The sequence below is a fragment of the Leuciscus leuciscus genome, assembly GCF_965113295.1.
Source record: "Leuciscus leuciscus genome assembly, chromosome: 14".
NCBI lineage: Eukaryota > Metazoa > Chordata > Actinopteri > Cypriniformes > Leuciscidae > Leuciscus > Leuciscus leuciscus.
The window spans coordinates 4,624,555-4,642,578 of record NC_138738.1 but is presented as its reverse complement, the minus strand read 5'-3'; the positions used below and the strand labels follow the sequence as shown (position 1 = coordinate 4,642,578).

Sequence of the window (18,024 nt, the reverse complement as noted above, 5' to 3'; positions counted from 1 at the left end):
CATACTGGCATATAACAATTAGGCTTGCTAAAAGGCTATCCAATATCAATGTTGTTAAAATATTGACTTTGTAGGCCTATTGGTCCTGCACTGCCCATTGATTTAGTTGATTTTAATATATGTATATTATATTGATGTATGTTGATTAAATGAATGCTTAACTAGAATGTACAATGATCATAATGCGAGACTAGCACATGGGGCTTATTTTTTTATGGTTCATAAATTAATTAGGCTATTTCGACTAGTCGGCTACAAAACTTTCTTTTAAATGTTATGGTAATTTGTTGTGGCCTAATACAGGCCTAATACATGTCTTTCTTTTAAATAAGCTACATGATATATTGTTGAATGCAATGACTTAAGTGTGTGGCTTAAAAGTGCAAATAGCCCTACATTTTGAGGGTCCCGGTATATGTATTCAAAAAATATTTGTACTTACTCTGTTTCATGTTTCTTGAAACAGTATGTTCCTCTTTAACAATCTGTTTATCCCATATTTATAATAGGCTAAATATGACCAGATCATTTAATTTAAAGCAGAGATCAAGAAATGATTGTTCTAAATCTGTATTAATTATCCTACAGAAAGCATGCCTGTATAAATCAAATCAATGTGTGTATATCTGTAAAATATTGGACGTTGTTTTATTGAGCCAGGCCATAAAGTAACAGACTACAATCACTGTTAGGCCTAATCTTGAGAAAGCTTAAAATGGTATTAAAAAAAAACATAATTATTAATATAAATTAATAAATATACCTTACTGCCCGACATATTAATAAAAATGTGTTTTTTTGTTTGTTTGTTTGTTTGTGTTTTTGTTTTTTTTATCACAAACGATTGTGAATGGTCCATCGAGGTAAGCACTGTTGAAAAAGTATCAATTTTCACGTGACAGGGAACGTCGGCACCGCTTTGGATGATATTTTACACCTGATAAATGGCAGAGTGAAATATTATCTACGGAAATTTGGAGAATTATTTAGATTCATCTTATTTGACCAATTTGACATAGATGCCAGGTTGCTTAGCCTTGTTTCTTGTTCAATTCTAGCCGCATATTATTATCTTAGCAGCGCCGTCATGTGGTTATTCTGAGGTATGTTATGTTGACCTCACCTGAGGAATCTCGTCGTCAAGTGACAGGAGCTTTCGAAGAGACAATAAATAATTAATAATTCTCTTTAAAATAACTCATTATGGCCGAATGTGCGCGACAGGCCAAGTTACACAATGTCTGGAACACAACAGAAACGAAAATGAAACCCACTCCTCTCATTACACTTTCTGTTTTGACAGAGGAAGCAAACTCCAAACTCCACTGAAAGGTAAATATTATTGAAAATAACATTTACTCGTTCATAATAGCTCGTTAAAGAATTAGGCCTATATAGTTGTCCTTTATGAGTTGTCATTGGTCGCATTGCTGTTTGCTAATTCATCCTGGAAAACTGTCAATGCATTGTTTACATCCAGGTGTTTAACAGGTGTATACCCATCACTGCAAAAAAACTACAATGGTACTAACATGTTGGACACGCAGCATAGGAGTAGTAATAATACTAACAATACTTTTAGAATTTAACTTGTAAATAATAAATTCACTATCATTAACTTCATCACAGTGGTAGTGAAGAATTGGATGTTAAAAATGGGACCACCCTACCATACATGACCTTGAGAAACACTTGAGACCCGATGTACCATTGGCACTTGCTGACATGAACCCATTTATTGTTTTTTGTTTTGTTGCATTATGTGTTCCTTACGGTCTTAAGTTCATCAGTGTTCAATTGTGAAGTGGCCATGCATTTCAGGTGTCTCACACAAAGCAGTGTGGAACCAAGGGGAACCCCTTCATCCATTGAAGTCTGCCCAGACAACTGCACAATTGGAGGTGTCAGGATTGGTCAAGAAGGGACAGATTATCGTCATGGGAAAGGTGCCACAGAAGCAGAAGTTTCTCCATGAAGGAATGGCACGTCAACCGAACAAGTCACAAAGGTCCAGATTGACTCTATGAGCTTTGCTCACATTCTACATTGAACAACAGGTAGAATTCCTTAATGCATTCATCCACCTGCTGAACTCAAACTACATACACCTGGTGTGACTGGGTGTTCTGCAGGTGAACACAGACCTCTGAAGGTTTCTACAGCTGCTAACATTGTAAAGACAATTTTTCAGCGTAAGGGCTCATCTGAATTTGACCCACGCCGTCAAGGAGGGATTAACTATAAGACTTGAGAAATTAGAAAATACCGGGCAGTCTGGTTGAGCTCTCTAAGAAAACAAAGAAAATTAACATTTGAACTCTCTCTTGAGAAACTCTATGGTTTAATATAGAGTTAATATAGAGTTTCAAAACTGGCGAGTTTGTGATCGTAAGACCCCCGTTATAAACGGCCGACGTGAGGACCTCAAAGCGACATAGTTTCCTAACCTGAACGGGTAAAATATAAAGTAAAGAGTTAAATAGAATAATCAAATGTATTTCTAAACTATTATATAAATGACCAATAACCAATTGCCATTCTAACCTAAATTCTAGGTTGTGATAAAATGGAGTCAAATAAAAGTTGAATTGGAATTAAATTACTTTGCCACACTGAAAAGACAGAAACACACAGTAAACCTTCACCTGCTTATCGTAAACTGTCGTTGGAACGATTGGGCAGGCCTTACAAGGGTAAGCCAACAAAATAACATGCAAAAAGTAAATAGTTACAACCAATATAATGCTAACAACAACCCTTTGAACCAATTTGGCGGATTTTGTCCATTTTGCAGAGTAACTCAGGTCAGTTTGGCACCATCCGCAATGCATGCTGGGCACCTAGCAGCTCTGCAATACTAATGCTTCAGGTTTAAGCTTGACCAATTCACTTCAAGTGCTCTGTCCTGTTGAACATAAGACATACGTTCTTGATCTACTGTGATGGTAGCCTCAGTTCTCACATAGGCAATAGTGTTACCCTAAAATGTCTGTCATTAAACCAGAAGAGCTTTTGTTCAGGTACTGTGGGTAGGTATAAAAAACAGTCAACAGTTTAACTATCTTGCTCAGCAAAGTTCTCTTCAAACTGTTGCTCTGCCATAACAGTAGTTTTTTATTCAAGAAGGTATTCGTTGATTTGAGCAGAGTAACTTGTTTACACCGGATGCGACTAAAAGCAATAAAACTTATTATAAACAGTGATTCTGTCTACACTGAATGCAGCGCAATGTGAGCAACAAATCTCAGACAGTAAACTGATGCCTCGTTCTATTTATGACGTACGGTACTGACACGAAGGACAAAATGCTTTGCAACAGGTAGTATGTCGTGTCCTGTATAGACAGCCTTTAGATGTTGCAGCGTGACCAGTGTAGTCATGTCCGGTGTAGACGGTGTTACAATTCCAGGAACACGTCCACACAAATAATCTTTGATTATTATTTAAATTTACAACCAAAGATAAATTAGGATAAACATAAATGACTAATTATCCTCTGGAGTCTTTCGTTCATTTGCCACGTGGCAGAAGCAATGAATCAAAGGGGTGGTCACACTACACTTTTCGTTACATTTACTTGCATTCAAATGCATGCGAATGTGAGAGACCAGAAACGCATGCTCAAGAGAAGACGTTTCAAATTTCGTTGCTTTCCAAAGTTCAAGGCTGCATGTGTTTGAAATCGCCCCTTTTATCCTCTCTCACTATTCCCTACATTACCCCACTAATATATAGTCCACTTGAAGGAATGAATGAAAAGGAGTGAGTGAATTCCAACACTGAGTGTGCCGGAAGGGCTATCGCTTTTCCCCTGCTGTTTAATATCATACAAATTCCTTTTTACTTGACTATTAAATTGTTTAATAAAGGTTTTTACAAGCTAGTTTCCAATAGTTCAAGATAAATCTTTTCATCTTGCTACTGGACAGCCAGTTCCCTTTCAAGGGAACTCCCGTTGCGTCGAAAAGCTGACGCTATGGGAACGCTTTGCGTGATGACGTCTTGAAGCACATGTAAAATCAGTCCAATGGTGTGGCGGAACGTCAGAGGCGGGTGACGTCACGTACCAGGAAGCTATAAAAGCCGGCCCGAAACAGAAAACGAAAGCTTTCTGAGTCTTCAGTTGCGCTCTGTGTTGAATCTGTCCTTGTTATTTGGTGTTGTCTGTCTATATTATATATATATATTCAGTATGGCGAGCAAGCAGCAGTTTAGAGTGTGTGTCCATCCCTGCCCGCGTTATTTAACGGGAGGTGATACTCACACTCTTTGTGTTGTTTGTTTGGGTGAGGAGCATGCCCAGTCAGCACTCGAGGGTGGTGACTGTGTGCATTGCGACGCGCTTCCATTGCGCACGCTCCGATCCCGCTTGGCTCGGTTCAATCCCGATCGCGTTCCCGAGGGCTCGGGTCCCGCCGCGGCTGAGGCTCGGCGGCGATCTCAGACCTGGGGTTCGCAAATGGATCTGTCAGTGGATGTTGAGACGGGCTCTGCCTTATCTCAGCATCAATCTGACAGATCCAGTGCCTCTCATCAGGGTGTGGAAGCACGCATTGCGGTTTCTTCCCCCCCGATAGAGGCACCAATACTGCAACTGTCCAGCTCTGAGGAGTTGGATGTTGTGAGTATTGAAGCTGAGTCTGAGGATTCGCCACCTCAGTCTCATGCGTTTGAGGAACTGCTCGATGTTATTACTAGAGCAGTTGACAGACTATCTATTGTGGCGGCCATAGGTGCTTACCACAGTCCTTTGGGTGGAATGTCTGTGGGGAAAGACCCCTTGGTATCTCGTTTCCTTCGTGGCACTTGGAGGTCCTCCTCCCTTTCGAAATCGGACCAGGAGGCGAATAATTTGCTTTGCCCTGTTCGGGCGTTAGACGCGTATGTCCACAGAGCTGCCCTGTGGCGTAAAAGTGACTTTTGCTCCCCTAACAAGGGAGGTCCAGTGTCTAAGCAAAGGATGAGCAAGTGGGTGGTTGAGACTATCTCACTGGCTTATGAGGCGGCTGGACAGCCTTCTCCTTTGGCTGTCCGGTCGCTCTCTACTAGGAGTATGGCGGCCTCTAAGGCCCTTATATCAGGAGTATCGTTACAGGACGTCTGTGATGCGGCAGGCTGGTCCTCACCGCACACCTTCGTCAGGTTCTACTCTCTGGATTTAGACTCTACTCTAGGGTCTCATGTTTTGTCTTCTTAGTGCTGCTCACATGATTACACACAGGACAGACATTTGTAGCTATGGAGGCGTTGGTATAGACGTTCCCATAGCGTCAGCTTTTCGACGCAACGGGAGTTCCCTTGAAAGGGAACGCCTCGGTTACGACTGTAACCTCGGTTCCCTGAAGAGGGAACGAGCGTTGCGTCGCCTTGCCATATCTCCTTCATGCCTGTCAGCGCGACTTCAGACTTTACGAAGCTTTCGTTTTCTGTTTCGGGCCGGCTTTTATAGCTTCCTGGTACGTGACGTCACCCGCCTCTGACGTTCCGCCACACCATTGGACTGATTTTACATGTGCTTCAAGACGTCATCACGCAAAGCGTTCCCATAGCGTCAGCTTTTCGACGCAACGCTCGTTCCCTCTTCAGGGAACCGAGGTTACAGTCGTAACCGAGGCGTTTTCTAAGTTTCAAATGAATATTAGACTGCAACCACATTGGACCAGTGGTTTGGAAAATGAATGGATGGATGATTCGGCTGCGGGCGCCATCTTCTGGTGAGACGCTGGAATTCATTTGGCACGACCATCACAGTGCATTATGGGTCACCGGACACCACTACAATTGGCTCAAACAGTATCCTATTTAATGGTATAGGGGGCAATTTCGGACACAGCCCAAGTTTGGTGAGCTCTGACCTGGGAATTTGTATCTCGTGAAGAAGTGTTACCAATAAAAGATCGATATGTAACAGCGTGACCTTTTAGATGAATTAAAAGAATGCAGACTTTCTTGTAGTGAAGTAGAGTAGACATTTTTACATTTTGGATTTAGTATTATTCTTTATACGTTGAATTTATGTTTTTTTTAAAAAGATGCCGTAGAGTGATGTCATATCATGACCATTATAAATATAGAAATAGAAATGTTCCTAGGCCAGACATAACTTCTGGCCACTATTGTGCTTCATGGAAAAAAAATCAATCTCCTGTCACTGCTTTTTTATGAGATCAGTCTACATAAACAAACATGTACATTCCTGCTTTGCAACCACTGAGAACACCCTAGAAACTCCATAGCAATGTGCTAAAACAGTTTGCAAATCCGATGCATTTTCAAATGCTTGCTGTTATATTGCAATGATGTCATGAATGCAAATATTAGATGATCCTTGGTAACAGGCTTAATATTCATGATCTCTACCCTTTCCACAAACCATAAATAACAAAGTAGCACTCTACTAATTAAAACTCATGTGAGCTTCATACTTCCCACAGTCCAGAACCGGTTTTTCAGCTCTAGGTAAGTCTAAGCAGGTTTAGGTGTAATTTGAATTACAATTTAGGGGGAACAAATATATTGTTTATGAGATAAGCTCCTGGAAAATGTTAACCTCAGTATTCAAAAGTGATTTTTATCATCTGTTTGGACTAGATACAATATGTGCCCTTTTTAACCACTGTCCTGTTTTCTCTCTCAGAAATGAACTCAACGATCTGGTTTGTGGATAGTTATGAAGAAGCTCTTGCCAAAAACATTGTGATTGTTAGTCTTGGTTTTATCATTAATTTCATCAACGGAATGTTAGTAGTGACCTTTTTTTCTAATCTAATGTTTACAAGAGACTCCAGATACATTTTATACATTCACCTGGTAATCAATGACATGCTCATGATATGTTTATCAGTAACTTTGTATGTGTTGACCTACGCTTTACCGTTTATTAATGTTTCGTGGTGTTGCACATTGATTGCTCTTGGTTCAACCACCTTTATGATCACTCCTTTGAATCTGGCTGGTATGGCCATAGAACGGTTCATTGCTATCTGTAAACCACTGCATCACTCTCAGATTTGCACTCCTCAAAGAACCTACATCTTTATATGCTTGCTATGGGTGTTAGGAGCTATTCCTTCTCTGGCAGATATCATTATTTTATTTTCAATCCAGCCCATATCTTTCTTCAGGTCTGTTGTACTTTGCTACCCATTCAATTTGTTTACTTCCAAAGCCCACAAGGACAACACCAATGTATCACAAATCATCTATATGTCTTTGGTGTGGATAATTCTCATATCTACTTATTGCAGAGTCCTGTTCACTGCCAGAAAGGCAGCTTCAAAGGGTTCAGCAAATAAGGCTCAGAATACGATATTGTTGCATGGCGTCCAGTTACTTCTTTGTATGCTTTCCTATGTCACCCCTTTTATGTACTTGTTTATTAATCCTTTTTTCCCGGCACACAGAACTAAGATCACTTTCTGTATTTATCTGCTCACAAATATTATGCCTAGATTACTGAGTCCATTGATTTATGGGGTCCGAGACCAGAAGTTTATGAAACAAATGAGGGAATACTTTACATGCAAAGTTATAATTGTAAAAATTGTGCCATCAAAATTCTGATTGGCCCTATGGGCATGGCCCTATGGGCATGATCGATTACTCAACTAAAAGAGACTATTGCTGCTGCTAGTCGACATTGGAAATAGTCATTAACATTTTTCTTGTTGCACAAATATGTTTTGAAGGGTGTATACCTGAAGCGGAAAACATAATCGTGTCCCTTGCGGGCTCAGAGAAATGTCCATTCGGAAGACAGGTAGTATTTTGACTTAAAATGGAAAAGTTTTGTGTAGGCTATAGTCAAACTGGCATATAACAATTAAACTTGCTTATAGGCTTTCAAATAACCTATCAATATTGTTAAAATATTGACTTTATATGTAGGCCTACTGGTCCTTCACTGTCCATTGATTTAGTTGATTTTAAAATATGCATATTGACTAACGTAAATAAAGTGAACCCTTAAGTTGAATGAATGATCTTACTGCGAGACAAGTATAGGAGCACATGGGACCATATTTTTTTTTATGATTCATACATTTATTGGGGTATTTCGACTAGTCAGTAACAAAATTTTCTTTCAAACATTATGGAAATTAGTCTGGGCCTAATACAGGCCTAATACATTGTGTCTGATACATGACATTGTTGAATGCAATGACTTTTAAGTGTGTGGCTTAAAAGTGCAAATAGCCCTACATTTTGAGGGTCCTGGTATATATGTATTCAAAAAATATGTTTAGTTACTCTGTCTCATGTTGCATGAAACAACATGTTCCTCTTTAACAATCTGTGTATCCCCTGTGTATAATAGGTTAAATATTACCAGATCAATTAATTTAAAGCAGAGATCAAAAAAGTATTGTTCTAAATCTGTATTAATTATCCTACACAAAGCATGCCTGTATAAATCAAATGGATGTGTATATCTGTAAAATATTGGACGTTGTTTTATTGAGCCAGGCCATAAAGTAACTGCAGACTCCAATCACTGTTAGAGGCCTAATCATGAGAAAGCTTCAAAAATGTTATAAAAACACATAATTATGAATATAAATGAATAAATATACCTTACTGCCCGACATACTAATTGAATATTATTTTTTTAAATCATAAACGATTGTGAATGGTCCATCCAGGTAAGCGCTGAATAAAACTGAAAAAAGTATTAGTTATCACGTGACAGGGAACGTCGGCACCGCTTTGGACCATATTTTACACCTGAAAAATGGCAGAGTGAAACTTTTATCTACGAAAATTCGGAGTATTATTTAGAATAGTCTTGACCAATTTGAGATAAATGCCAGGTCGCTTAGCCAGCCCTGTCACTTGTTTCTTGTGCATTCTTCAATTCTAGCCACATATTCAGTTATTTCAATGGATTAGCAGCGCCGTCGTGTGGTTGTTCTGAGGTATGTGTTATGTTGACCTCACCCGAGGAATCTCATCATCTAGTGACAGGACCTTTCGAAGATACAATAAACAATTAATAATTATCTTTTTAATAACTCAAAATGGCTGAATGTGCGCGACAGGCCAAGTTACACAATGTCAGGAACACAACAAAAACAGAAACGAAAGTGAAACCCACTCCTCTGAATCATTACACTTTCTGTTTTGACAGAGGAAGCAAACGCCAAACTCCGCTGAAAGGTAAATTATTGAAAATATTCCTTACTCGTTGATAATAGCTCGTTACAAAATTATACAGTTGTCATATTTATGAGTTCGTCACTGGTCACATTGCTGTTTGCTAATCCATCCTTGAAAACTGTCACTGCATTGTTTAAACACCCAGACCCAGGGGGTTTAACCGGTGTAGACCCATCACTGCAACAAACTACAATGGTACTAATATGTTGGACACGCACCATAATAATACTAACAGTTTTAGAATGTAACGTAAATATGGTACATGAATATGGAAATCAGTTAGTACCATGGTATCTGACACATGACTACTTCCTTGTAAATAGTAGCCTACCTCTGATCATGATTTGTCATTCTTACAGAAAAATGGCTCAGACTGATATTGACGAGGGATTATATTCTCGACAGCTGTAAGTGTATTGTAAAATATTCTTACATGACATACAACCTAACTTTCCTTATTTGCATCTTGGTTTCCCCATATTGATTTTTTTGTGTGTGTGTTTTATGACTCTATCATTGGAAGTTTCATTTTACTTGAGTAATCATACTGCAATACTAAATTAAGGGTTCTTGAAACTGAATGCTTGTATTATATTTCCAGTGAAAAAAAAACGTGCATTGTTCTTCTTACAATTTCATTTAGACATTAAAGATTTCTATTTTTGCAGATCCCTCAGATTGTAAAAAAAAAAAGTTCAGAAATGTGTTTAATGGAATGGACACCTAATAGACAATAGGTTTAAAAGCAGACATGTGAAGATCGTATTTCTGTACAGACGCTTTCATTAGTTGTTTAGTTTGTTGTATCAGCTGTAATGTTGTCTAAATTGTCTTTTTGAGGTCAGGTTACTTAGTTTGAGGAATTCCAGTTATGTATTTTCTGTTGCTTTATGAAAAGTTACGCCCATCCCAACTAGACTCTTCCTGGTATTTTTCACAGGGAGGGGGGGGGGGGAGACTATATTAGTTTCATATAAACTCAATTTAGTTTATGTGAATTGGATTTGTGTAAAAAATTAAATAAAAAAAACATAAGGAAAATGATGCCTGTGTTTAAAAGCCTTTTCCCCTCTTTTTGTTATTGTTTATTTTTTTCTCCCATTTATTTGTACTTGCATGTATATATATAAAAGCGACCTGCTTTGTATAAGCAGCTAGGCTATGTCTTGTTAATAAAAAAAGAGCATTTTCCCCCAATTCTCAGTTGCTTACTTTTATGTGAAAATATCCCATACATTATTTAAATGTGCAAAATATACATTGTGGCAGTATTTGTTATATTTAATTTAGGCTGATTTTTATTTAGATTAAAAACCCTATAAACATTGTATTTACTCTGTTACACAAAATAAGTTTATTTTAAATGGCAACCGTCAAATGTTTTAAATAATAAATCAGCATGTAAGGAAATTTTGCTTTATGCACGGGGCAATTTTTCATCTCACAACAGGTATGTGATTGACCATGATGCAATGCGTCGCATGGGAAAGGCTGATGTCCTCATTGCTGGAATGCGAGGTCTTGGCGTGGAAATTGCCAAGAATGTGATTCTGGCTGGAGTTCGATCAGTCACCGTTCAGGATGAGGGTGTGGTGGAGTGGAGAGATCTGTCTTCTCAGGTAATGACCTTTTAATGAAATTAAATGAAAAGTTCATCCAAAAACGAAGTAGTCTGACAATCCTTTACAAACCATCAAAGAAGACGCTTCAAAGATGCTCAGAGCTTTTATGCAATGAAAATGAACGGTGATGTGTGCATTCAGACATGGTCCCTCAAGAACCATTGTGCCAAATGTAATGTAAATGTTGTAAAAACATTTGTGATGCACTTGCAATTAAATGCAACTGCAAATGAGATTTGAGAGCTTAAGTGCAGGGGTTGATTCATTTTTATTTCCTACAAAAGAGCCACTCCCCTTTTGTGTTCCATGGAAAAAAGCTAGTCATATTTGCAAATATGCCATCCATCCATCCATCTTCTTCCGCTTATCCGGGGCCGAGTCATTTACAAATATGTAAATGGTTAATTTAGTTGTTTTTGTGGGACCTTTACAAAGGATAAATTATATAACCTCTTTTGTCTTCAGTTTTACCTAAAAGATGCTGATCTGGGTCAGAACAGGGCCTTGTGTTCTGAGAAGCAGCTCTCTAGTCTGAACGTCTACGTTCGAGTGTCTGCCTGGACTAACAAACTCAACGAGGACTTCCTCAGCAAGTTCCAGGTGAGTTATGATCCTGTCTCATATGTCCATGCAATAATAACAATAATAATAATAATTGACTTTGAACTTATTTCTCATTTTGTCTTATTTTATGTGTTAATTACAATAGGTAGTGGTGCTCACAAATTCACCTTTAGAAGAGCAGCTACGTGTGGGAGAGTTTTGTCACTCAAACAATATAAAGTTTATTGTGGCTGACACCAGAGGGCTTTGTGGGTAAGCTGCATCCCGTGAATCAATAAAATATGTGAAAATGACATCATATTCTGATTTCTGTGTTTGGTTTGCAGGCAGTTGTTCTGTGACTTTGGCGAATCGTTTGAGGTCAGAGACACAAATGGAGAAACTCCAGTCTCAGCCATGATTGCTCATATCAGCAAGGTGACACGTGACTAAAATCGCATTTTCACTTTCAGTTTGGTCCTCTTAAAGGGATACTCACCCTCACGTTCCAAATCTATAATACTTTCATTCATCTTCGAAATACAAATTAAGTAATCTAAGGAAATCTGAGAGATTTCTGTCCCTCCATTGAAAGCAAAGTTTTGACAGAAGGGACAGAAATGTAATTAAAAATATCTTCATGTGTTTCAAAGAGGAACAAAGTCTTATGGATTTGTTAGACATGACAGTGACAAATTGATGGCAGATTTAAATTTTTTCATTTTCAAAACAAGTTGCCCAAAATGTATTATTTTATTTAGATATTATTATTACAATTGACCTGTCAATAATTCTTTTCTTTTTTTCTTCCTTTTTACTATGCTTTAATTAATTTGAGCTGAAAATGTAAAATTTTCTATCATAGGAGAATCCAGGCATAGTGACATGCACTGATGAAGAGAGTCATGAGTTCACCGATGGCATGTTTGTGACATTTTCTGAGGTTCAAGGCATGACCGAACTCAACAGTTGCAGTCCCATTGAGATCAAAGTGAGGGGTAGGTGTTATGTGAAATGTGGAAAATGTCTAGAGCTGAGAATGGGAAGGGTGGATAGCATGCTGTTCATTTAATAACAAAGATATATGTCAATGTTTTTAGACAGCTACTCCTTCACTATTTGTGACACTTCAAACTTTTCCGAGTATGTGAAGGGTGGAGTTGTAACTGAAGTGAAACAGCCTGAACTCCTCAACTTTGTAAGTGTAACCTGCTATTGATTTATTCCATATTTTAGATGCTGTTGTCATGATGTTCAGTTAGTATGCTTTTGAAACCTGGAAGTGTGTGATGTCAACGTGGCACCTTCCTCAGGTGATGTTTTAATGCTTGCAGAAACCTCTGAACGTGGCTCTGGATGAAGCGCTCAGAAATCCTGAGGTTGTGGAGATGACAGACTATGGCAAGACACAAAGACACCTGTCTCTGCACCTGGCCTTCCAGGCCCTGCATAGATTCACTCAGAAATACAGCCGGACACCCCATCCTAGATCCCAGGTCAGTCATACCATGACACCTTTATGCTGGAAATGTGTTTTAAAGTACACACATTGTATCAAAATTTTCCACATTGAGACTTTGTCAGTCATTATGCAAAGTATTTTAGGTTTAAGAAAGGTAATATTACTGTTCCGTTGTCACAAACACACATGCAGGAATACAAACAAACGCAAGCATGCACACACACTGACCTCCACACGCACAGACACACACCCATACACACACATACAAATCCACATGCACAGACACACACACACAAACAAACACACACGCGCACGCACACACATGTACGCACGCATACATACACGCACAGACACACACACACACACACACACACACACACACACACACACACACACACACACACACACACACAGACACACACATACACAAACACACACACACATACACACACACACAGACAGACATGCACATACTACTACTTTTTTTAGGTAGTAAATAATTCATACACGCAATACAGCCAAATTGCTCCACGTCATTTATTTTTGTGGAAAGCCAGTGCAGGCCTGAGCGGCGGTCATATTTTGTACGTAATCTAGTTATTGCCATATTTCAATCTTCAACAATAAAATAAAATAAAAAGTATTATTATACGATAATTTTTTTTATTTGCATGTGCAAATATTTTACAATTCAATTGCAATTATGTAAATGCAATGCATTAAGAAATGTGATTTGATTACTTTACTAATCACTATGATTCATAACTATTTTCAAATAACAATTTACATCATTATGAAATATTAACAAAAATATTTGTACTACTAAAAATAGGCCAGGAATTATATTTTGAAATAATAAGCAACTAAAACTACTATTATAATAGTAATGCAATGCATTTATCTGAATCATCACGTTTTTAGGCCTGGTTTCACAGACAGGGTTTAGATTAAGCCAGGATTAGGCCTTATTTCAATAGGACATTTAAGTGGCTTTTATAAATGTGCTTTAGATAAAAACATTACTGGTGTGCATCTAGAGACAAAAAAATGTCACTGACATATTTAAGATGTCAGTGCATGTTGCTTTAAGTTAAAACAGCTCAAGCATGCATTTTAGTCTGACTAGATTTAAACCTTGTCTATGAAACTGGGGTTTCACAGTTCATCTCTGTGTTTTGCTGCTCTCTGTAGGCTGATGCTGAAGTGCTGCTTACTATCACAAAAGAGATTTGTACAGATGCAAAGTTTGATGAGCTTGATGAAGATGTTGTAAGGAATTTATCTCTGGTTGCCAGCGGTGACCTGGCACCTGTCAATGCCTTCATTGGAGGGCTGGCTGCTCAGGAAGTGGTGAAGGTGAGTTTGATCATTTATCTTTACCCGCCATTGATGGAATTTTCCATAATTTATGACACAACACTTCTCCGCCATTGACAGAAAGTTTTCTGCAATCCATGTTTTCACTGTTATACGGTAGGGGAAGATATTATTCATCTTCTGAAAGAGTACAGAATCTCAAGCTCAAAACACAGGCTAAGAAGCAGAAACAACTGATAAACGCATTTCTAATGCACATGTTGTAGTCTTTTACTTTTCTCAGGTTTTTGTTCAAAATGTAGCTTTTTTAATGAAACTTACCCACATTCAAGTGTTGATAAAAAAATAATGCATGAAGGAAGCTATAATAGAATGTTTTTGATTAAAAGCAGAGGCTCTGTTCTTTCTTTTTATATATTTGCATGTTCAGATATTCATACAACAAAATATTCAGGTGGCCATGAAAGTTTTGTGAAAATGATCAAAAATGCTAAGAGTGGCCAGCAACTTTTTTGAAAACATAATTTGAGTTTGTGAACATGGTCTATCTATATAAGCAATTTCTTTAATGACTACATTGACTACATGAATGAAATCTTTCAGGCGTGCAGTGGTAAATTCACTCCTCTCAGGCAGTGGCTGTATTTCGATGCCCTGGAATGCCTGCCTCTAGAGGAGGATGGAGTTGTCCTTACTGAAGACGCCTGTGCTCCTGTAAGCAACAAGCAAGCTCATTCGCAGTATTTAGAAAATACAAAAGTCTCATTTCGGATTGTTTCTGAAGAACGTACTCACTTACTTCTGATAAAGTGATCTTTATCCTCTGTGCTGCAGAGAGACAGCCGCTATGATGGGCAGATTGCTGTGTTTGGATCTGATTTTCAAGACAAGCTGAAGAAACAGAACTATTTTCTGGTGAGTGTGTTTCTCCTGCTTCACCAGCAGAGGAGGTCATTACTCTTTTTGTCTTTCAGTAAACCCTGTTGGATGACTGTCAGTTACTTGTTGTTGATCTGTAATGCAGGGCAGTGAGCAGTTCTGTGAGTCAGTGGTGTAGAATGCACAGGAAATATTTTATTTGCCATGGGATATTTCCTGTTGAGCACTAAGGATATGTAGGTCAGAGTTTCCTGTGTGAATCAACCTAATATTCCAGATTTTTTTAAGGGGAGAATTTTTTGGTTTATTACTTTGGTGTCTCTGAATGTTACTAAAACCGGGAATTCTCCAGTTTGTTCATGTCAGTTTTATGCTAATAAAGTAGTATTTTTGTTTTTAGCATATGCTACTGTTCAAAAGTTTGGGGTCTGTAAATATTTTTTTTTTAAATAATGCTTTTATTCAGCAAGGATATTTTAAATTGATCAAACGGGACAATAAAGACATTTATAATGTTACAAAATATTTTTATTTCAAATAAATGTTGTACGTTTGAACGTTCTATTCATCAAAGAATCCTAAAACATTATAACAGCCATTTTAACATCGGTTCATTGAATAAGAATAATAAGAATTATTTATTGAGCAGCAAATCAGCATATTAGAATGATTTCTGAATGATCATGTGACTGAAGACTGGAGTAATAATGCTAAAATAAAATAGCATTTTAAATATATTCAAATAGAAAACATTTATTTAAAAATTTCATAGTATTACTGTTTTTATGGTATGTTATGCAGCTCTGGTGAGCATAAGAAACTTATTTTAAAAACATAACAAAATATTTTTTATGCGACCCTAAACTTTTGAACGGTTGTGTACATTTATGCTATAAAGTACATCACATGTAAACATAGTCCTTCCATATTTAACCTCTCTTAAAAATCCCACGTCCTGCTCCATCTCTCAGTCTTGGAGATTATTAATCAATATTATTCATCAATTCTCATCTAATGTTTATGTGATCAGGTTGGAGCTGGAGCAATTGGTTGTGAGCTGCTGAAGAACTTTGCTCTGATTGGTCTGGGTGCGGGAGAGGGGGGAAAAATTACGGTGACTGACATGGACTCCATTGAGCGATCAAATCTGAATCGACAGTTTCTGTTCCGCTCTCAGGACATCGGGGTAAGAAGAGTTGGCACAGAATAGCTACACCATTGATTTGATCTTCAGAAAATGGTTTTAGTACAATATCAATATTCAATCTCTGAAATATGATTGATTGAGCCATGTCCACTTCACGTGCCTTAACTGTTGTAAAATCACTGTAATATATGGCAGTAACATTTATTCTTTTTATCTTTCTCAGAGGCTGAAGTCCGAGGTGGCGGCGGAGTCTGTTAAAGAGATGAACCCTTACATGAATATCATCTCTCACCAGAACCGTGTGTGTGCAGAGACTGAGGAGGTCTACACATATTCGTTCTACAGTCAGCTTGATGGCGTCGCAGCTGCGCTGGATAATGTGGATGCACGTGAGTGCTGACTTTGCTAGGTCCCATGATACACCAACAGTGTTTATCAACCAGAAGTACTCAAAATGAGAAAGTGATATTGTAGCTACATGTCTAACATTTTACTTTCCCTGTTCATTAGGAGTCTATCTCGACCAGTGCTGTGTGCGCAACAAAAAGCCCATGCTGGAGGGAGGAACTCTGGGTAGTAAAGGCCACACTTTGGTGGTAGTACCACACCTGACTGAATCGTATGGACCCTCCACATCTGGAGGACAGAAAGCCATTCCCATCTGCACACTCAAGAACTTCCCGCACCGTATAGAGCACACGCTACAGGTAAGAAGGCATTTGTAATGGTGGACAGTTTTTTTTATCATGCATTTTCTGTTTAACAGATTTACAGGTTGTTGTATTGACAAATACAGCAGCCGTTTAAGCAGCAAATTATAATTTCTCTCATTTTGCTATCACAAACACTTCTGTTTGGAGTGGTTAAACTGTCCTGTGTTACTCCAAATATTGATTAAAAAACATTCTGAAAATGATTCCAACAATATTGTTTCTCTTTGTTGTTATAGTTGTGGTGTGGACCTGAATGGTTATTAAAGGCATACTTCACCGATTAGCATTAAGCTTTGTATATAGGGGGATCTCACGATAAAACGGCGTCTTTTCAGTTTCGAGTCACTAGTAGCCTAGTCGTATCATTTCTTCCGATACTGCCCTCTGTATCCGGTAGGCGTGGCTTGGGAGTGGCCGCGTAGGGCAGCGAAGCAAGTGCATTCTGGGAGTTGTTGTCTTACATTCACATGAGCCAAAAATACATTTTCTGGCGTTACAGTCACATTTCTACTACATAAATGACCCTATTTAAATACACATTCATCTTTCCAGCGGTGAAATATCCCTTTAAAGCTTTTTATATTTATAGTTGTCGTCCTTGGTGAGAATGGCCCTTAACTTAAGTGGAAATATTCATGCATAATATATCAAATAAATAAATACATAAATTAAATATATAAAATTGTGTAATATATCCAGGCTTTTATGATCAAATTATTTATGTGTCTGAAGATTTGAAAATACACAAAGTGACAGTTTTAATGCAAATATGAGGCTGTGTGTGTGAATCACAAATTATTTTTATTATTTTCAGTGGGCCAGAGACCAGTTTGAAGGGCTTTTCAAGCAAACGGCAGAGAATGTGAACCATTATCTCAGGTAATGAATGCATTTTAACTAGTCAATAGTCTAGAAGAGAAAAAAGATCCTGTGTGCAGGAAACAGGGTGAAGAGGCACAACTGTTATCAGCAGATGCAGATATTCTGTTATATATACTGTTTCAGAGATTCTGTTCAACATTGTACTCCTTAAATGTGACCCAATCCTCATGTCCAGGCTCAGCTATTCATTACTAGTGCAACCCTTGGCTGCTCCCTGGCTTCCTGCCACAAGTGTCAACTGTAGTCAGATCTCTTTTCCATCTGAAATGAAGTGAAGGATGTTTATAAAAAGGCGAGTGTGCA

General features: G+C 38.1%; 2 protein-coding genes and 1 long non-coding RNA gene across 3 annotated transcripts in view; all 3 read left to right on the top strand.

Annotated features, from left to right (window-relative positions):
• Positions 1-7: 7 nt before the first annotated feature.
• Positions 8-2,057, top strand: LOC309474563. Its single transcript, XR_014197382.1, has 2 exons — positions 8-1,332; positions 1,822-2,057. It is a non-coding gene; the product is annotated as an uncharacterized lncRNA (long non-coding RNA).
• Positions 2,058-5,823: 3,766 nt separating this feature from the next.
• Positions 5,824-7,961, top strand: LOC309474154 (odorant receptor 131-2-like). The gene has a single exon (XM_082136533.1). It carries the CDS (start codon positions 6,640-6,642, stop codon positions 7,561-7,563), a length of 924 nt encoding a protein of 307 aa, XP_081992659.1. The 5' UTR covers positions 5,824-6,639; the 3' UTR covers positions 7,564-7,961.
• Positions 7,962-9,067: 1,106 nt separating this feature from the next.
• The window catches only part of uba7 (ubiquitin-like modifier activating enzyme 7), a 36,398-nt gene continuing 27,441 nt past the window's right edge, over positions 9,068-18,024 (top strand). Inside the window, exons 1-16 of the mRNA XM_082136363.1 lie at positions 9,068-9,156; positions 9,516-9,563; positions 10,607-10,775; positions 11,244-11,378; positions 11,488-11,594; positions 11,669-11,759; positions 12,187-12,319; positions 12,422-12,519; positions 12,656-12,817; positions 13,975-14,139; positions 14,704-14,814; positions 14,935-15,015; positions 16,010-16,165; positions 16,350-16,515; positions 16,637-16,833; positions 17,654-17,718. Coding sequence (XP_081992489.1) covers positions 9,520-9,563; positions 10,607-10,775; positions 11,244-11,378; positions 11,488-11,594; positions 11,669-11,759; positions 12,187-12,319; positions 12,422-12,519; positions 12,656-12,817; positions 13,975-14,139; positions 14,704-14,814; positions 14,935-15,015; positions 16,010-16,165; positions 16,350-16,515; positions 16,637-16,833; positions 17,654-17,718 — 1,880 coding nt within the window. The 5' untranslated portion in view covers positions 9,068-9,156; positions 9,516-9,519. The remainder of the gene's footprint in view (positions 9,157-9,515; positions 9,564-10,606; positions 10,776-11,243; positions 11,379-11,487; positions 11,595-11,668; positions 11,760-12,186; positions 12,320-12,421; positions 12,520-12,655; positions 12,818-13,974; positions 14,140-14,703; positions 14,815-14,934; positions 15,016-16,009; positions 16,166-16,349; positions 16,516-16,636; positions 16,834-17,653; positions 17,719-18,024) is intronic.

Excerpts from the sequence above, each read along its gene's own strand:
- LOC309474154 (XM_082136533.1), top strand. The coding sequence starts at position 6,640 with ATGAACTCAACGATCTGGTTTGTGGATAGTTATGAAGAAGCTCTTGCC.